Here is a 20,914-nt window from a genome sequence, read left to right as displayed (position 1 = left end):
GTTAATGGTGTCTGATATTCCGGTATTACCGAGATATTACAGGTGCCGGCAACGGCAGTCATTCCCCATTCTATGAATTCCCATAGGATTCCATGGGGGGAATTTCTGGTATTTCTGGCACCAGTAATACTGGTGCTGGAAATACCAGCTGTTTTTTTGCCAGTGGGGGGATGATTTGCCTCCAGCTCTTGACTGGAAATAACAGAACTTTTTTTCCAGACGGCATACTCCTAAAGACCCCCAAAATGTTCAATCTCAACCATTTTTAGTACTACAAATAGTTTAACAATATGCTGCAACTCTTCAACAAATGCAAAAGCTGCTTTGCTGATTTGAGGACTGAACCAGAGAGGACTTGGTGAGGTGAACTCTTCCCGTAGCTATGAGGGAATATCATGCAACTGCTGCTCTTCACCCGAAGTGTCCTGGAAGCCAGTCTTGTGTGCCTGCCATCCTGAAGAGGTATCTTCATGGGCCCAGAAGAGGAGTGGCTGAGCATCCTGAGCCCAGGAAGTCCATCCGCATTAGCCTGTGTCCAGAAGAGTATCGTGACCGCTGGAAGCAAAGTTGCTGTACATCGCCCGGAAGAGGGGGAACATCTTCAAGTGGCACTGCAGTCATGACACTTGTCCACTTTTCTGCACTGGATAAGATCCAGAGTCACTTTCTGCAAAGTAGTGCCAGCCGGTGGGTTTCTGCCACCATTAATGAAGAAAGCTTCCCAAAGGCCAGACTTGGTGAGGGTCTGCAGTGCAGTCCAGTGCTTGAATCCAAGTCACAAGAAGCCATCCTGTCATCTGTGTATTGGTGGAACCAATAGGTGGCCAACCACAAAATACCAAAACCCAACACCTACTACTAAGACTGCACCCATCACCACCAAAATGTATTGAGGAGCATAAAGGGACTTATCTTCATCACCCAAGCCTTGTTGAGGTCCATAGTGAGTTTCATCCTTGTGGGACATGCAAAGCCGTTGTAGCAATCTGGCAACAGAGACCACCGTGAACAACCTGCATTGCTGCCTTTCTGACACTGCTTGGTTCCTTTCTCCTGCTGAACACCAACGTCCCAGCAACTCCTTCTTCCAAGAGGGGTCCATCCTCAAAGGGCATCATCAAGTAAAGCAAGGAGACTCTGCCACTTACCCTTCCATGGCATCCAAGGTACTGTGACGAGGTGCTGTGACGAGGAAGAGCATCTTCCAGCCTCAAGATTCATCCAGGGGTCCCAGATTCATCTTGGATCCTGTTCTCCTTTGGCTTCCTAGGTACTTTGGGGTGGCAAAACCTCTATAAACAGAGGAAGACTATTAATGAACATAATTGGACTGGGCTGTAATATACAACATAAAGTGCACCTTACCCTTTCCTTGTAGGTTGCCTAGGTGGGGGGATCCTCAAACAGTACTGCATTTTTACACTAAAGAAATAATTCTGCCTATGCTCTAATTATTTCCTGCCTTTCTACTTAAGTGTTTATGGGGCTAACTTTAAATGCTTTTTAATAACTGCAAGCAGTTGATGAATTATAAATCAATTTAAAGGTAACAGTGGTACCACATAGAACTGTATTTATCAAGTTGCCTGATTCGATTTCTAGTATAAAGTGAGTCTTATTTATATGTATATACCTACCTGACCTTTTATCCTTTAATAAAAGCACTATGTTATCTCACCTAACATAGTGTGTGGACATTCCATTGTGGTGTGCTTGGGGATTCACTGTACTTAAGAAACAGCCTGTATCACCCCCCACCCCCCTGAGTCTCATCCTTCGCTGTTCATCCATAGCTACCATTAAAGAGCCCTGGCAGGGTTTTCTGTGCCTCTACCCCAACCACATAGTGGGCACAAATACAGTTACTGTCCCCAGTCTTTCAGAGAAAACTGAAATCATAATTTCACAGTTCTTCAGGTTGCATCTTCAATAGCGTCACAAATGTTGAAATAGACCTGAATCACATATTTCACTTACATTAAATCTTCACATTAAGGAAAATCAGATTGTATTCTTTTGATACTTGAATATAGCTGACAGTGACTCTGGTAAAATGTAAACAGACCAAATGAACAGTATCAGTGATTTAGTTCACTTAGTAGTTTGTTTGTCTACATCTGTCATTTTATGTAAGGCCTCTAATACCTCCCAGGACTGCCAATTGTACTGAACACTAGCACTGAAGTAAAGGAAAAGTAATACTGTCACCAGACTATCTGGTGATACTAATATCATGATTGGGCCACTGGAACACCAAGTGGCACCCACTGCGGACTTATTGGGACTCAAATCATAACCATAATTAATCCCGGACAGTAACTATTCATATTTATCTCTTTCCTTTCCATTTACAAGTCTTTGGTACTTCCATATTTCATTTCACAAACTGCATATCCCATAATGTACCTTTATCAGTTCTCATTACCTTGCTATTCCTATACAGCAGTCTTAGAATTACAATCCCTTCCCCAGAAGCTCTACAAATCAGTACCGCTTTTTATTTTTCCAGGTCCAGAGAGGCAGGATGCAAATTACCTTAAGGTGTGGTGCTCCAGGTGCTGCTAACATTTCTATTTCAGCAAAGGGTAGGTCAGTATTTAAGCCACTGCCTGCAAGAGCACATCACGCTTGCATTGAGCTTGCTGACAAACTCTCATCTATAAACCTTGGATTTTTGTGTCCTCTAGCTGCTGTTTCCAGAGTTTTCTCCAATTCCAGTGTCCTGTGCTGCTTGTCATGCAGCCTTGCTAACCTGCCCTGCACCTCTGTTCTCCATGCCCTCCAGCCTTGCTTTCCTTCCTGCAATCCCTGTCTTCAGCTCTGCCCCCCTTGCCTGCAACCCTGTACATGCTGTCTGCAGTTCCTCTCCTCCTCTGTCTACATAGCCCCCTGTTCCCTGCCTGCAGCCCCCTGCTTTCTACCACAAATTATCTTGTTCTATGCCTTCAGTTCCTTGCGCTGTGCCTGTAGTCCGTGTTACCTAGCTTTAGCGTCCTAGGTTTCAGTCCTGGGTTTTCTTTTTATCTGTCTGCAGTTCTAATCTTGTTGTTGCAGTCCAGGGTTCCATTTCCTTTGTACCAATCTGCAGTTCAGTCTGGGTTATCCCAGTTCAGAGTTTCAGTCTTGAGTTTACTTGTTCCTGGTCTATAGTTCAGTTTGGCGCATTACGGGAGTGGTTTTGGAGTGTTGTTCTTTGTGACTGCAACTCTGTTATGCCAGTGTCCTGCTATTATATGCTCTGTTTCAATCCTGAACAGCTCTATTACTGGGACCAATCTTAAAATTGACTTTCATTTGCTAATAGTTGACTGTTTCTTTGTTTTAGTGCAAACTCTGCCCCCTTTTTTCTTAGCGGCTGTACAAAAGCAGGGGGCGTGTGCATTTGCGCATGCGCATTTTGGGAGTGCTTTTGGAGTGCTTTTCTGCTGTTCAGCTGAGCAGCTGACAGCTCTCCAAAGCACCCCCTTAAACCCCTGTGAGTTTAGCTACACTTCCAGGAGCCATCAATATTTTGGTGTCGCTCCATGTCATCTTATAAATTAAAGACAGCGATGCCGGTAAATGCTGCAGACTTGATAGAGAAATCTCTCTCTCCCTCTCTGTACGAGTTGCTCCATTTGGGAAAAATAACATGGCACCCTATCTAAATCGGTGGGCGGAGATATCAGGCATTTCTGGCCTCTGAGGGACAAGGAAACACCGCCCCCCCAACCTGTCAATAATGCCATCCCGCCTGATGCAGATTTTAACATAAGTGAGCCAATTCAGTTGTATAATTCAGATGTCAGACCTTTTACACAAGTATCTGATGAGGATTTGCTACAAAGTGAAACGCAATGCGCTCCGTAAAAAATGACGGTGTGTGAACGCTCTATAAGCGATTTGAATCCCCCACCTCTACCAATACTCTCTGCTATGACGAATGCAATAGTGCACGCTTCTGAGTGGTGCATCCCAAACTTAATTCGCAAGTCCTTACTGCTTTGCCAAATTTGCACATTAATTAACATTCATTGGCAAAATCGAATGGCTCGAACGTCGATGAGAGCAAAGCTATTTTGAATGAAACCATTACTGAAGTGCTTTCGACAAGTCTTTCGAGAATGAATGTTGTTACTGAAACCCAGTTTGAAACTGCTGACTTAAATGATCACAACTTGTTACATTCTCCAATTCTGCATCAGCCCTCTATTAATCCTGTGCTTAATTCAACTGTTTCATCAGAAATGTCCTATATATGACCCACCCCGAGGCCATCGTTTGGGTTTAAAAACCAAATAATTCCAGTTTATGAAATCTCTCTTGCCACCATGAATAATGGCATTTTTGGCCTCACTAAAATTGATGAGCAACTAGAGACTAAAATGGACCGTAACTCAATGGCCTTAAAGAATATAATTTCCCATTTTGATCAGGTCTTTTCACAACTGAATCAACTTAATTTAGGATTACAGGCACTTCAAAATAATCCATCCTCTTGTGTTGAAAATACTGCCCATAGAGGGTTTCCAAGAATGTCTGTAAAGACCCTCGGGGTGGATCCAAATGTTGCACTGGGGTATGAGAAAATGGCTGAAACATTCTTTGATCCGCTCGAAATTGTTGAGAATACAAATTTAAGCTTACCTATATCTATCCTGACCATTGAAAATAGTGAGCAAAGTGCAGACCCAACATGTGGATTGAGAGGAAATAAAGTTTGCTGGAACTGGAAAATCAAAACGAACAAATACGAATTGTGGTTATAGAAAAAAGATACAAAAAATTAAAAATATGGCAGAAAATAAAAAATGCAAGGTTTCGGCTGAAAACAATAATAGCAAAAGGATAAAATTAATAAATGGGCTTACTACACCGCCTTCGTCTAAAGTTAGCATCACTGCCATTAATCACAAGTCCCTGCCTCTACAAATGGGCAAACGGCCTATTTGTGGTGACCACATTGAATCAACCTTCAATGAGTCGTCGCTGGCAAAGAAAATTGTCTAGATCAGGAGTCAAATGCACATGACTTAATGAATTGTTCTGCATATTCGGTCACATTGCTACATCCAAATTGCGATGACCTAACTGAAGATCCAGATATTACTCCACATATTTTTGAGTCAGTAATACTAAATGAAAGTAAGGAAGATGATGACTTTCAGAAAATGGAACTAAAAAGAATGTCTCTCCAAATAAAATCAAAGAATAAAGATGAAATTATTAAAGAACAGCAATCAGTAGTTACGAAAGAAAATCGATCTGAGCCTAGAAAGTCTGAACGGAGAAACTCAAGTGCTCAGAATACTCCTTATCTAAGGGAAAAACAAGATGAAAACATTAGCACAAAGACATCAAATATGCTAACTGTGACAATGTGTGACAGAAGTGATAAAGACCTGTATCCAAATAGATCGGCTGTGTTTAGGACGGTTACAAAATTGAAAGCCATCCAGTCACACGATATTGAGACGATATATATCCATAAAAATAGACGATGGACAGAGTGACCATGACTGTGCCCTCGCTGTTAGTAAAACAAATAATATGGGCCGTAAAACAGAATATGTTGGATCAAGGTTTTGACATATACCCGAAAAAAACATAGGTAAAAAAATGAAAAAAAAATCTGAAAAAGAAAAGACGTGGAAAAAACAAAGGAGTGTAATGGCTCACTCTAAACTATTGTTGATTAACTGTAAGGGAGGATCTGGCCATTTAAAAGAGATGTATATTTTGAGGATGAGATTGAGCCCAAAATTGAAACAAAATGGTCATGGCTTCAAAAGACTTTGAAAGAAATCAAACACAGGAGTAATGAATAATGTTTAATAAATCAGAACCCTTACATGATGAGAATTGCAGTATGGAATACAAGGGGATTTTCACATTTAATGGTGCCAGAGCAAGCTGATAGACTGGAGACACCTGAGCTCCTTTTGATGATTCAAGAAACTTGGATTACATCACAACCAGTTTGGCCTAATCATCAGCTATGTTGGAAACCAGCCATGAAGCAACAGAAAGGAAGACCCATGGCTGGTCCCCTGGCTGCATTAAAAATAGACTTCCCTGGCAAGTTTTTAATGTGGCCAATTCCCCACCCACATATACAGCTGTTAAAGTTTGAGATTGAAGACTCTCTCCATCCCATGGCTCCCATGTCTGCAATACTCAACGTGTATTGGAACCCCTCCACATTAATGGAAGAGATCTTTCTTGAGCATGTTATTAGCCTGCTTGATGAAATTGATATCAAACCTAGTATTTGTATGACAATGATTGTGGGGGATCTAAATAACCGATCCCAAACCTTAAATAGTTCCCTATAACATCAAGGGTAATTATGGAAGATAGAAACATGAAGATTCTAAATGGAAACATTGACAGGGATATTCCCCCACAACCCACATGGATAAGAAATCATATGCAGGCCATCCTTGATTATGCTTTCATATGAACTAGTTTTCTAAATGTGATCTCTAAATTTAGTGTCATCTTGACAGAACTAAGGGACCACAACATACTTGATATAACATGCACCTCTGCTCCTAGACCTCAGAGTACCTATCACAAGTTTCCCTTAGAAAGAAATCAAGGTAGAAATCTTGTAAAGTGGACGGCACCTAAACTAAATATACTGATGGATAAATTGTACTGTAATAGATCCTTAAAAACACAGGTGACCAGTCAACAGGATGATTATAAAAAAGTGATATCGCTCTTTACCCAAACGGTTTATCTAAATAAACTGCCTATTCACCGCCATATATGTCCGTATGACCATAATATTAGCAAGAGAAAATTTCAAAAGGGATAAGATATAAGAAACATGAAGTCCACCAATGACGAGGAATATAAAAAAATACTGCAAAAATTAACACCAAATATAAAAACTTTATAGCACAGTATAAAATAATGAATATTCAAAGGGAAAATTAGAGTATGTAACAAGCTATAAACTCCAAATATGGAGCCCAAATATGGAATCTCCTGAAATTAAGTTTGAAAACTGATAGCTTCACATGTCTCACAAATGTTATTGGTGAACAAGAGGTGGACAAAGCATTTCACTGAACTATTTATGGATACTAGCTTTCCTAATGTAAGACCTATCAGGTGTAAACATCTAAAAGAAAATTTAGCGATAGATTTAGCCGATATACGGAACCAAATTAAAAAACAGAGCCGCACGCAAGCGACGGGCCCGGACGGCTTATCTAATTCGGCTTCAAAAATGCATCCGTAGCAGTGATCTGTAATCCTTTTTGAAATTTTCTCAAAGATAGCACAAACAGGTCTCATACCTTTATCCTGGAAACAGTCAATTCTGATTCTGATTTTTAAAAAAGGTGATCAATTACAGCCAACTAATTATCGACCTCTAGCATTGTTGGACACTCAGGAAAAATCTATGCAAGGTTGATACTTAGGGATGTGACCAGATGGCTGATGACAAAAAACTTGCTCGACCCAAATCAATCCGGATTTGTTTCAGGAATAGGATCCTCTCCTAAATTGTTAATAATATCTGCTCTAAAACATCATGCGATAAAGAACAAACATCCATTATATAGTTCTTTTATCTATTATAGGGAAGCATTTTACTCTGTCTCACGCATTTATTGTAGGGCAAATAAAAGTCTGCTGGATGTCCCTTTTACTTGCTAAACCTATTGTAGCAATATTATACTAATACTTCCATACATATTAAATAGAACAGCAATGGTTTGCTGACACGATCAATACCTACTAACATCGGCCTCAAACAAGGCTGTATATTAGCTACCACGTTGTTCAATTTTTATATTAGAAACATTGGAAAACATCTTGATTCCACAAGATCTTTTCTGACCAAAGTCAACAAAAGCCCTGTGGGGAGACTCATCCATGCAGAGGATCAAATAGTGGTCGACCAGACCCCGATTGGACTTCAAAGGGCGTTAGCTGGCTTAGAAGCCTATGCAAAAGAAAACAAACTGGAAATAAATATATCTAAATCAAATATCTTCATAATTCAAGAGGGCAAAATGGGAAAAATAAATTGGGACAACATTAGTTGATAGGGAAAATGTGCTTGAAATAATTTCTGAATGTAAGTACTTAGGAATTAATATAAACAACAGCAAGTCTGATATACCATACAAAGAAGAAATGAAACATAAGACCAAAATGCTATGTTCCCAAGAGCAATTGATACATCAGAAATACAGAAAATTCACCTGCACACCTGTACTGATGTCTTACAAACAAAAAGCAATCCCTGTATTAACATATGGAGCACAATGTAAACCAGATGACTGCCAACCAAATTGGGACTACCTCGAGGGTCTCTTTTGGAGGTCCATACTCATGCTGTTGAAGAGTTTTCCCATTGCAATAATCCAATATGAATTTGGACTCATATCTTTAAAAGCTGTTGTCGCTTGGAATGCTGTTTTGCTCTATGGAAAATGTTTGAACAAGGAGAACTATAAATTGATGCTAGTCTCTGTAATATTGCACGCTTTTGAGAATCAAGGGAAAGATATGATAAATTAGTGGAAAGTACGCTGCATAGAAATAATTTCCAAAACTGACATTGATGATTTTTTGCTGACGATTAATTCAAATCATGCTAAGCAAAAGTTTGGTTTCTTGATTGGGATAATACCCGGATGTAGTGCGAGAAATATAAAATTAGTAAAACTGGGATTTTTACATAAAAAGATTTTTAAAAATTCTGGACTTGAGATATCAATGTAGTGTAATGAGATGACGCTTCAATTTGTGGCCCACAAGAGCGGTTACCGCTAGGAGATGTAAGGAACAACTATTATCTCAAACATGTAGATTTTGTGGAATTGATGGGCAAGATGAAACCTTGGAGCATGTGATAGTACACTGTAAGGCCTTATCGGAACTTAGACAAGAGTTCTTTATTAAGTTTTTTTAGAAACTATAGAATTCTATCAAAAAGCATGATGTGGTCTATAATATTGAACGCTCAGTACATATCGTTAAACATGGCTGTAATCAAATACTTGCAAAAGCTAGACTTGGAATAGGTAAAACCAAAGGGAAGAGAGACTGAATGTCATATTTGTAATGAGCATGGTGTTGTGTATAATTTGTAGGCTACATAAGGGTTTGTACTCGCCCATTTTCTTCTTTTAAAGAATGATGAATTTTATTATAATATATATTTATGTGTTTATTTTCAGCTGTAAATTATTATAAAATTGTCTCTTCTTTGATTTTAGGTGAATAGGAAAAATGTTTGTACTGTAAATGTATTCAATTTTAATGAATCACTTTTGTGTGTTTGAAAAGTTGTAATTGCAGCCAAATTAAATTTTTAAAAAAAGAGTTAATTTAGCTATTTCTTGATTCCAGTCCTTAGTTTCCAGTCTGCAGTTCCAGTCTCCTGTACTATTGCACTTGGATTCTTGTCTTTGCTTATGCTCTTTCTTTTTGCGTGTGTAATTCCTTTGTTCAGAATTTGGCTGGTGGCTTTCTGGACAGGTAATCTCTGTCCCTTCCCTTTGTTGTGTCTCAGTCTTGAGTATTGTGCCATATTTATTAAAGTGTGCTGGTTCCTGTTTCAGGGGTCAGTCACGGTTACTTTCTGCTGGTCCTTTACAGTTTTCAATCTTGTGAGTATTGTTTCGTTGTTCATGCCTTAGGATCTGGACATTGACGCACACTTCTGCTGCTCCTTTCCATGAGCATCCAGAATGGGCTCTGTAATAACAAGCAGCTGAGCAGGCCAGAGTATCCCCTGATTGTGGGAAACTCTTCCCACATTCAACCCTAGGTGGCAACCTAAAGTTTTTGTCTTGGTTGTATTCCCTGGCCATTTCTGCAGTTATTGCCTATCCTTCCATGCCTTTAGTAATCCTTACACTCCTGTGTCTTGCGTACTATTTTCCCCTGGGCTTTGGCCACAAGCCCCTGCCAATTAGGCAATGATGATCAAACTTAAGTAACAAATGCCACAATTCATTTAGCTCTATGTTTAAGAAGCTCGGTAACACTAGTTTATGTTAAAACAAATTCAAGTAATTTCATTTCAGGACATTCAACAAGCATACATTCATTGCAGTTGCTTCATTGGAAACAATTGAAATGTTTTCACACAAATAGGTTTAATTGAAAATGTAATATATATTTTTTTCTGCATCTTATTAATAAAAATTCTCAAATCCAACACTACTCCAATTTCTTTGTCCTTAAGAGGAACTCGATGTTAAAGCCAATCCTAGCCAAGCCTAGCATAGTCCCTGACTGCATTCTTACTGTAGCATTGTCCATACTCATTGCCCTAACACAAACCTAACCCTAATTCTAACTCTAACTGAGATTGCTACCTAAGCCTAACCGAGACTCTCATCCTAAATGAAACAATAACCCTATACCCAGTCTGGCACTGACCATAACTCCTACTCTGAGCCTCACCAAAATGTAATCCTAATCTTTACCTAGACACTTATACCGATCCCAACCTAATTATAACCCTGACCCACTCCTACCACTGACCCAAACCAGCAGCCAGACTTAATCTTCAGAATATGTTCTACTTTAACAGGCCAATTTCAGTGAGTTGCATCTCCAGTAATTAAATGATTTTGCAATGAGACACTTACATTGAAATGTATGTTTAGTGGAAGAAATTAAAAGATTTAACAATATACCATAAAACTCTTGTATGTCACTCTCATAGTTTACTCTTACCCGTGTCACAAATGCAGCAACACAAATGCAGCAGAGATTCACTTAATTGACTAAGCTTGACATGCCTTGGTCAATAACTGCAAACGCCAGAATCATTCTGGGATGAAAAATGCTTATTCAAAACAGCAAATAATTTGGGGACATCAGAATAAAGGTGAACTTCCCACACTCATATACTACATTCACATGCTTTGGAATTGCCTTAATATGACCAGGAATGTCCATTTTACGGTTAGATCGTACCATTGCATGCAGTGGTACTGATATTACACGTGAGAGGCTGCCATCATGTGCCAAATAAAGTGCAAACCTAGCCTGAAATCATCAGAGCAATGTAGAATGTAGTCCATACCGAATTGACAGGGTGGACACTTTAGGTGGTGATAAAATGTTGGATTGCAAGCACCCATGTTTTCCCCCTGGATAAGTCACATTTTCAGGTTGTTCAGCTTTTACTGAAGTGTAAAAGTGTTGGAGCTCTGTAGATATCTTGTAGAAGTGTGTTGAACAGTGTCAGCATGCAGTAGGAGTAGGCTGGTTTTTACTTTGCAACATATTTTGGTTTCCAGTCTGATGATGGTGTGGATTCAGGTGTTGAGCTGATCATCAGAGACGTTTAGCTTTCAGCCAGGTAAGATGGTGCTTCGGTTGATATTGCCTTGAATCAGACTGTTTTGAAGATGTTGGTATCAGCAGCCAATGTAACTCCCTCAGGGTTGGGAGATATGATTGCATTTTCTGATGGAGGTGATTAGACTTGCTGCAACCTGTAGTTTTGCTTTGAACGGTACAAGGACTGAGGGTGGGACATCTACAAGGAGCATGTTCCCCCATCTAGATGTGACTGTACCAGAGATTGGAAAGCTGTTATGAAGTGATGGGATGGCAGTAATGGTATCATTTTGAGCAGAAATGAAAGTTGGTACCATTCTGTCTGTTTTACTTATTGGGTGATGTGTTATTCATGCGAAAGTCCCATACTTAACCCTAGGGATATCTTCAGGGGTAAACAATGGGGCCAATTTCTCCCAGAGCTAGTGGATGATGGTCCATTGGGTCATATTCTGAGGGTCTGTTGGTCACCCACTTTACTCCTACGCTAAGGCAGAGGACCATAACATAAGGCCATTTAAGGACACAGTCCCTAGAGGGAGTCAGCTCCTACACCTGGGGAGCAAAGTCAATATAGAATCAGTAAGGTAATGCTCTTTCCATTGCCTAAGGGAAGTACTTTCTGCATTTTTGGAGTAGAAGAATGTGTAAACAGCCTCTCTTTAAGAGAAACTAACTCTGCGTTAGAAGGAAACCATGTAACAAAGGAATTACACTCCTTTGGTGCCTGTAGCAAACACACGCTCAGACATTCAGGGAACATCACATTTTCTAAGGCCACTCACTCCACAATTCAACGCAGGCATCAGAGGCACATCACATTTTCAGCAAGTCTGAGATATGGCCTAACAAATGCTGCACATTCCACAACTGAGCCTAGCACTTGAGCGAATGATGTTTGAGACAGTACTCAGCCTTGAAATCAAAATTTGAAGAAAGGTGAAGTGGGAGACAGCAGTTTCTATATTTCAGACAGCCCTTACCCTGAGCCTAAATGTTCTGCCTCCCATACCCCTTAGCACTCTTCTTATTGTAAAGAGTGGAGTCAGCAGACTGTTCCAATGTAATGATTTGCGAGACCCAGAGAGAGACACATTTTGACAGGAGCAAAGTGACAAAAGGGAACTGGCAGCTACTTACAGAGGTCAGTGGTGGGAGTGTAGGGAGGAGACAAGTCTGCCTTGGCAGGTTAGGCCTTTGCATGCTTTGCTATGACTTGTAATACCCTCATCATGCCTTGCTATGTCATGTTATACATTGCTGTATGTGCCTTGATTGTTTGCCCCTCACTAATCTGCTCAAAATTCAACTTTTAGTTCATGCCTTTCTGCTTCCAGGTGCCAGACTATGATTCTACCTTCTGGGATTTGCCCCATTATGTCCCACTGTAATTTTGCTCCTTTGTGTCCCATTGTAATTTGGTCCACTGGACTCCAATGCAATTAGTGGCCCACCATGTTTTGATGCCCGTTTGAATTTGTGAGAATGGCTCCTAGATACTGCGCCTTGATCTTGTAGCATGATGTGTTGTTCCGAGGGGCCCCACTGCAACTCCGCCTTCTCTGGAATACCTACTCTGAACTTCAGTTGCAAAGTATGCTCACCTGCTGTCTACTTGATACCCAGTGATGCATGCTTGCTACTTCTCCACTCCTCTCTGTGGTCCCCCACACTCATCTACGACCAGCCTCTGCCCATTGATCACTGTCAAAGATAACAGCCTTCTCAAGTGTACCTCAGGACATATGCCCATCAGTACCTTTCCCAAATGGATGCTCAGAGTTTCCCACTGGGTCCTCCACTAACCACTCTGCACTAGCATGCTCAACCTCTACACTCAAACACATTATGTGCATACCAACAAAGCCACTCACTCCCGGTAACTGAATCATATGTATTTGTTTATAGAACACATATAAGGCATCTCTGTCAATTTGAGGTGCTAGGAAAACATGCTCACCAGGCATCAAACAACAGAATGCTACACTTCTACAATCAATTTACATATTACATTCCTGGTCAATGCATCCTAACACTGCTCCCTTTTGGATACACATGACTGTATACTTTCGTCATATAACACCTGGAATCAGACCTAGATGCAAAGCTCAGGGTACTTCCAATCTGCACTCATCAACAGAACGGCAAAGCTACCTTGCATTTTCCCTAATAATTCCCAATTTAATCCTCATAATTTAACATTACATAACATGACATAGCATGCAATTCATTGTTGATAACCTGTTTGGTTGATGTTTCACTACTGGACCTGGGTCAACACCCAAACTAAAAGGCCTGCAACTGTCTGTATTGCTCTATTTGTTCATCTAACTGTGGATCTACAGCCTTTTGAATGCTCATTCCCTGGACATAGAAGCTGATGTTCAGGCAATAGTTTATGGGGATATCTGGGTTCAAATTCGATTTTTGAAGAGGCAGACATATTGAATATGTTTTCTGGGATGTGGGGAAGGTCCTTTTTGAGAGAGACAGATTGAAGATATGGTGGAGGTGTAGAATTGCTTGGCACTCGATTGATATTCATGATAACAATTTTGATTAAGTTATCACATTTTTCTACTGATTGTGGGATACAGAGATACAGGCAAGACTAGCAGCAATGTTTTATGACCTTAAAGAAAGCTGTGCTTTTGTTTGCAGCCTCTGTGTTGGTTAATGTACATTATGCTGTTTTGCTGATTTTACCAGAGTGAAGCTGATGTTCTGTCTGAGTGTGGTGAGATTGTCATGCAATATGTTTTTGTGCTAGAGTTTTTCTGCCCTAAGGCTGCTACTATTGATATACATAAGCACCTCTATCATTGATATACATAAGCACATGAGCATACTGGAAGGGGTTAGTGACTTTGTTTGACCCATGATTCTTCTGCTGACACAAGTACGTCTGCAAGATTGTCATACAGTGACCAAAGGTGGTGCGGAGGGTGTTAATACCCATATGGTGGTCATAAGGGAGTGGATTCCAAGTCTTCTGTGTGGAAGACCTTTAGGAAAGAGTGGGCAGTAGAGATAGGCAGCAGTTGCCCTTGGTTACTAGGAAATTGACAAGTAAGTCGATTGAACAGCTTGATGGTGGTGAGACATTCTATAGGCGGTGTGGTGGATATGACCAGGTCAAGTATGTTGTCCTTAATGTGGGTGATATCTATTATTTTCTGTTGGATGCCCAATGTGGCAACAAAGGTCTCACAGGCCTCTTTAGTGGATTTGATGGGATTGATGGAAGAGGGGTTGCAGTTACCAATAAGATGGTCATGTTCTTGACCTATGCAGATGTTATTTGGTCAGTGATAATGTCGTAAAAGCTGGAGACAGTGTCTGTGGGGTGATTACCACGCAGAGCAGCAGAGGTTTGAATCCCAGATATACGCTCTTAGAAACCAAACTCAGGTACGGTATTAGGTGTGTTATACAAAAAAACTATTTAATAAATAAATAAAATCAATGAGATATAATGTTGTGATTTCTGTAGGGATGAGTGGGGAGTGGCAGGTGTTGAATATCATATTTGAGAGAATAATGGTATCCTGCAAAGTGCATGGCATGTCAACGTGTGGTTGACAAAAAGGAGGCCACCAGTGTCCCTACTCACTCTATCTACCTGAATGTGGCCATATCCTGGCAGGACAATGATGTCCACTACATTGAAGGATGTGGGGCTGAGCCAGGGATCTGTAATAAAAAGAGAATCCAGTTCTCTCCGGTTATAATGTCTCAGATGATGGATCGATGTAGGCCCACCAAGTGAACATTACCTAGCAACATGTTATGTGTCTGAAATGGGAGGGTGTTTAGTGGTTGATTATCAGAGGGATCACTATAATGTTAGTGGACTGTGGTAGCATGGGTCACCTAAGACTACCTCCAAGCACAAAAATGATGGAGATTCTGCTGGAGGAACTACAATCACAGTCCTAACTACTGCTGCTACTTTTACAAATACTGCCATTACATGTTAGTTACTGACATGCACAGTTGCTACTATAATGCGCCTATACTCGCACCTTGAAACACTTGTGTATAGGCGCGTTATAAATTCCATATCATATCATTATGTTACACTATGGGTGGTGTTGCATTTATACCCAATATATACCTCATCTTCCTCTGATCACATCCTGACATCCAGTTCTTTATATGGGAGTGAGGAACCGCCATCTGATAAGCCCTGCCATCTTGTAAGGCCTGGATTTTTAAAAATGTTTTTTGAATCATAAAATGAATTTCAGAAAGGGTAATCTGCTGATCAGGTTGCCCTTTCGCCAGCTAAATGCCAAAAGCATAGTATTTATCTGTGGACTGCTGCATCAGTATCCTGAGTGCAGGACCTGCTCTACCTGTAGCACCACAGAGGTCCATAGGTCACAGATACCCATGTCACAGCAACAGTGACAGAAAAGTCACTGCGGTGCATGCAAAGTATTTAAGATATGCACCCCTGTACTCAAACGATGAAGATCATAAGCAGCCCATGGTGGTGGCAGTATAATCTGTAAAATAAAGCTCTGCCTGAGTTTAGGCATAGTGCATGGTACTACCTACGATCATGGCCACCACATTCCCATTAATATCACACATGTGTCAGCTCCTCTAATTCCGCTCTGCTGTGGAAGGTGATGTGTAATCTGGTCAGCCTGGTGTAGCCCGACAAATGACAGAACAGGAATCTGGAGGACCTGGCCTCCTCTTTGATCTCTTTGTGAGGGCAGGTAACACCCTCCACCCAATACAGTTGCATAGCAGGCAGCTGTCCTGGCCCCAGGCATCAAAGGAGCACACCCATTCAAAGGGAGTAACCTCATACCAGGGTACTGCATCTCTAAAGGTCTTTTTTCTCAGTGAGAAGGTCAGGCAACGGGATTTTGATAGGCCGGGCAGCTCTGGTCAATGGGAGAAGACTTCCACCATCTTGATATTCACTGTCCCTCTTTCTCTTTCTTATCCCCTCCACTTCCTCTGGACCAAAGCACTTTGGGTGTGACATCAGAAGGGCAAAGTCCACTCTTTTCAAGAGCAGGGATTGGACAACTAACGCAATATAGTTTTAGTCCAAGCAGTGGAGAGCTTTGGCCTTTAAAAGAGTCTCCCACCCCTTCTTCAGACCCTCTCTGATCTCTGATCCTCCCTGACCCTCTCAGACCCTTACTCAGACCTTCTCTGATTCGTTTTCAAGATCTCATTGGACTTTCTTTGGGAAAGTTGCACTTTCCAAAGCCCTCAGCCTGAAGTAAAGAATAATCATCCAAGACAGAAGAAATAAAGATCTGTTCCCTAATCACTCACAGGGCACATCATGGATCCATCCTATCCTCAAGTCCCCCTGAGGAAGCCTCACAAAAACCAGAGTACCCAACCAGCTGAAGCACCCTGTTCAAACGGGTTGCTCTGTGTTCACCACACCTGGAACAAGATGAAAGACACTGGAGCTGGTTGCTGCACTCCTCCTGCACTTCGAACTTTCTTGCAACTTCAACCAGCTTGACACAGCATTTTGTCCTACCTAAAGCTTGTCACCTGCTAGGCCTGAAGCGACTACTCAATGCTGGAACCCAAACCGAATCACTGGAGAGTCACACGTCGACTCTAACCAGGAGTTACCATGGCTCGACAGCTAGTTCTTGAATTATCACTTAATTTTTATCGCACATCGAGGCACCCAAGATCACCACTTCGACGGCCGCTGCCCGCCGACTCAAACCGATTGAACGTCACTCTTTGACTCCACCTGGTAGCTAAAGCTCGACTCAGCCTGACCCACTGCTAAGCATTCCTGGAACCGACCCGACCTGCATCTTTGAAGAGCTGCCCTACTCGACGTCTGCTTGTTGCTTGGGCCTACACAATCCAACATACCCAAACTGAATTTGATCCACTCGCATCTAAGTTTGAAACCGGGTTTGACTTTGTCAGCCCGCCAATAACTAAATCCAGGTACTGTTGCCTCTGAACTGCCACCTCGGTTCACTTGGACCCTAGAGACTGGTTAGGTCATGATCGCTCCTGTTTTCATCCAAGATATCTTTTTTGTGGCTAGTGATTTACCTAACACCCATGAAATTATTCTCAGAGAGCTACTCCCCCCAGTCTGTTACATCTTCTCTGTTCTTCCTTTGGAGTGGGTTTTTGTTCAGTATTTTCTATTAGTTTGACATACATATGGTGTGTTTGATTAAAGTATTTATATTTTTATAGAGTCTTGATTGGACATTCCATTTATTTTGGACTGTGATACTGTCTTGTTTAGGTCGCTACTGGTTCACCTTCACACCCCTCTTAAGCGCACAGCCTTTCTTCGGCCCACCTTACCGCAAAAGGGAAAAGAGGTATACATTTTAACTATCCCTGTTTTACCATTATGATTGCAAAGTGTTTTGATTTGTAGAAGTGTGAGGACTGAGTGGGCCATTTTACCCCTGCTCATCCTTGTGCTAGTGCGGAGCAGAATCCAATTTGTCGCAATGCAGTCGGGGTAAACACTTGCTGATGAACAGTAGAGAACAATGAGGTTTCTCTTCTCCGGATGGTTTGGAATCCCTGTCATCTCACATGGTGCAGTCACAGGAGCGGTGATGAGGATTATATGGGTAAAGAACACAACCTGCTCACTCCTCATTTCATGGGTGTCCTGATTCACAGGTTCCTCCTGCACCAGATGGGTTGGACATTAGAACCAGATGCACAGGAGCCATAGTGATCATTAAAGATGCTCCTCTTGACTACTTAAAGGCAAATTGCCACAGAGTGGAGAAGTCCAAGGGTCTGCAAGGGGGGGGGGCTTGCCTCATTAGTGAATGTTCTTCTGTTCCTACCATTTCCATGCATCTTTCTAGAGATGTAATAGAGGAAATCATACCACCCATATCTCTTCTATGCCCATTAGCAGCCAATAGAAAGTCTTGGTGGGAAGGGGTCGTGGGGCAACGGGGCGGGGGATAGGTGCTCACCAGAGAGAGAAGAAATAATGCTTCAAGATGCATGTCTCCTCACTGTGCTACGACTGTACGGGGAGTGGTGTGGGTTGCAAGGGGATGTCATTGAGATTGCAGGTTGCATTTGTGACTTTTAACATGGTACATCACTCCTACCTTCTTTTAAGTCATAATGTGAACAGAAGTCTGGCTAGGCTTACCTTTGAACTTCCTTCTTTTCTCCTCCAAAGGCAGCCACAGTTCTTATGGCTGAAAGAACTTCATCAGCAACTGCCCCAGCTGTTGCATATGCCTGTAATTCTTTACCCGTCAGCTTTGCCACAGCCTAGAGGATAACATGTTTGTTATTACATTGCAGACATTTTAGATCACATCAGTTAGTACAGTAATCCTGACAGATTAGTTTATAAAGCCTTTTTGGCAAGATAATTCAAGTAGATGTTATTTATAATTACAATGCTGAAAAATGTAGTGATCAGAAAGAACTGCTGGCAAACTGTAGTTTAAAATAATTGATTACACAGTATTTTTCTCCTCTGTCTTTACAAATATGATAATGTGATCCATTCTATCTGCAATATTACTATGTGGGTCAGAGTTATGTTACTTTGCATTTATGAAAGACATTTGCATAGACAGTTGATACTGACACAGTGTCTTAGCAAAGTGGTTTCTACCTGTTGCAGATTTCCCTTAAGAGAGGGCCCTTGAGGAAAGGTTCAATCTGCCAATTGTGGATTTACAGATGGCAGTGTCTCGCTGAATGACAGTTGGGTCAGATATCATGTACCAAAACCCAAGTGTGTCTTGAAGTAATCAGTGTCGATCACAGGTTTAGAGCTATAACTGTTGTGTAGGAGGCAGCAGTTGGTGGGAGGTTCAGGATCGGTGTTGGAGAGTGTTAGTGTTGTTGATGTAGTGCCTTGAACAGAGAAAAAGTAAGAGATGCGTTGGGATGTTGTGTGTGTATTTTCATAAGTATTGTATTTATCAGCAAAGTCGAATCTGCACAGCCTTGCACTGAATTAGCCCATATTTGTATTTATCAGCAAAGTCAAATCTGCATAGCCTTGCATTGAATTAGCCCATATTTGTATTTATCAGCAAAGTCGAATCTGCACAGCCTTCCATTGAATTAGCCCATTTTTGTATTTATCAACAAAGTCGAATCTGCATAGCCTTGCACTGAATTAGCCCATATTTGTATCTATCAGCAAAGTCGCATCTGCATAGCCTTGCATCGAATTAACACATTTTTGCATTTATCAAGCAAAGTCGAATCTGCACAGCTTTGCATTGAACTAGCCCATTTTTTAACTAGTCTACTCCCCTGCATTATATTTGCAAAGCTTAGTCGCAGCTGGCTATAACTGCTTACAGCACCCACGTGCTTGCGCCCAGCCCTTAACCTTCCCATATTCACAACTATGCTCCCCTGGCTCTTTCTCATTATGTTCCCTTTTTGTGTCCTGAACAACAGCACACCTTGCAGCTCTAACAGCTACATATCATTGAGTAACGGACTCGCCAAACTGGGCTGCCCTAGACACTTCCCTATTCCTTGTCCCACTCCATTCCTGCCCACCTTACCACCCTTCCCCCCTACTACCCACAGTCATCTTGCAACTAAAGTTAGCCCTACTCCAGATAACACACTGCTCAAAACTCTTAGACCTCCTAAGCATGACTACACTACCAATAATACTAACCAGCCCTTATCTCCAGGCTACCAGCTAGTTTCCAACCCGGACCTTCCCATGCGCAACAATAGACTAGGCTTGCGACTCCACTCCATAGCCAGCAAGTCGCCCACCACACCTACTATCAAGGAAACCAATAAGAAAAATACCAACACTACGAATGTCGCACCCTTAAAAGGCGCACTACTCAATGTCAGATCCCTTATTGCTCACCCCACTGAAATTGTCAACATCATCCTCTCAGCAGATCTCGAACTCCTTGCTATCACAGAAACATGGCTACACAAGGCAGCCGGACATTATCTAACCCTTGCCGTTCCTAACAACTATTCCATCCACAGAGTAGATTAGAGTTAATGCTCGCGGAGGAGGAGTATCATTTATTTTCAAATTTTCACTTGACCTCAGACCCATCACCTCCCTTCCACTTGAATCATGCGAGCACCTCTGTATCAAAATACAAACTACCCCTAAAAGCTCAATCAACATGCAACGTGTATACAGACACCCAGGTCCCACAGGGTCATTCGAGGAAGACATCACCTCATTAATAGCCGAGAATTCCAATCCCTCCTCACAAAACATCATTCTAGGAGATTTCAACCTCGGGTACAACGACCCTAATGATACGCACGCATCATCCCTCACCAACGCCCTAGCAGAACACAACTATACTCAAATCGTCACACTACCTACACATCAGAAAGGCAGAACCATTGACTGGGTCACAGCCCACAATTGCAACATCACTTGCAAAACACCCCAACCTCTCGTATGGACAGACCATCTCCTTTTACCGTTCAACATCAGCATTAACAATCCCAATCCCAAACAATCCCCGCTCGCACCTTCCTGTATAACCAGAAATAAGCAAAACATCACAGCAGACACCCTCATACCATCGACGTTGTGGCCCCCCTCAAGTCACGTAAAGGCAAACCTAGAGTGCATCTGAAC

At 41.6% G+C, this 20,914-nt stretch overlaps 1 protein-coding gene across 1 annotated transcript in view; it reads right to left on the bottom strand.

The window, feature by feature from the left end:
- The window catches only part of ABCB11 (ATP binding cassette subfamily B member 11), a 329,082-nt gene that overhangs the window by 166,390 nt on the left and 141,778 nt on the right, over nucleotides 1–20,914 (bottom strand). The window contains exon 10 of the mRNA XM_069616256.1: nucleotides 18,458–18,582. Coding sequence (XP_069472357.1) covers nucleotides 18,458–18,582 — 125 coding nt within the window. The remainder of the gene's footprint in view (nucleotides 1–18,457; nucleotides 18,583–20,914) is intronic.

This window comes from Ambystoma mexicanum, chromosome 9, assembly GCF_040938575.1.
Source record: "Ambystoma mexicanum isolate Mex_15411 chromosome 9, UKY_AmexF1_1, whole genome shotgun sequence".
Taxonomy (NCBI): domain Eukaryota; kingdom Metazoa; phylum Chordata; class Amphibia; order Caudata; family Ambystomatidae; genus Ambystoma; species Ambystoma mexicanum.
Note: the sequence above shows the minus strand (reverse complement) of the source record. Positions and strands in the feature narration are given on the sequence as shown.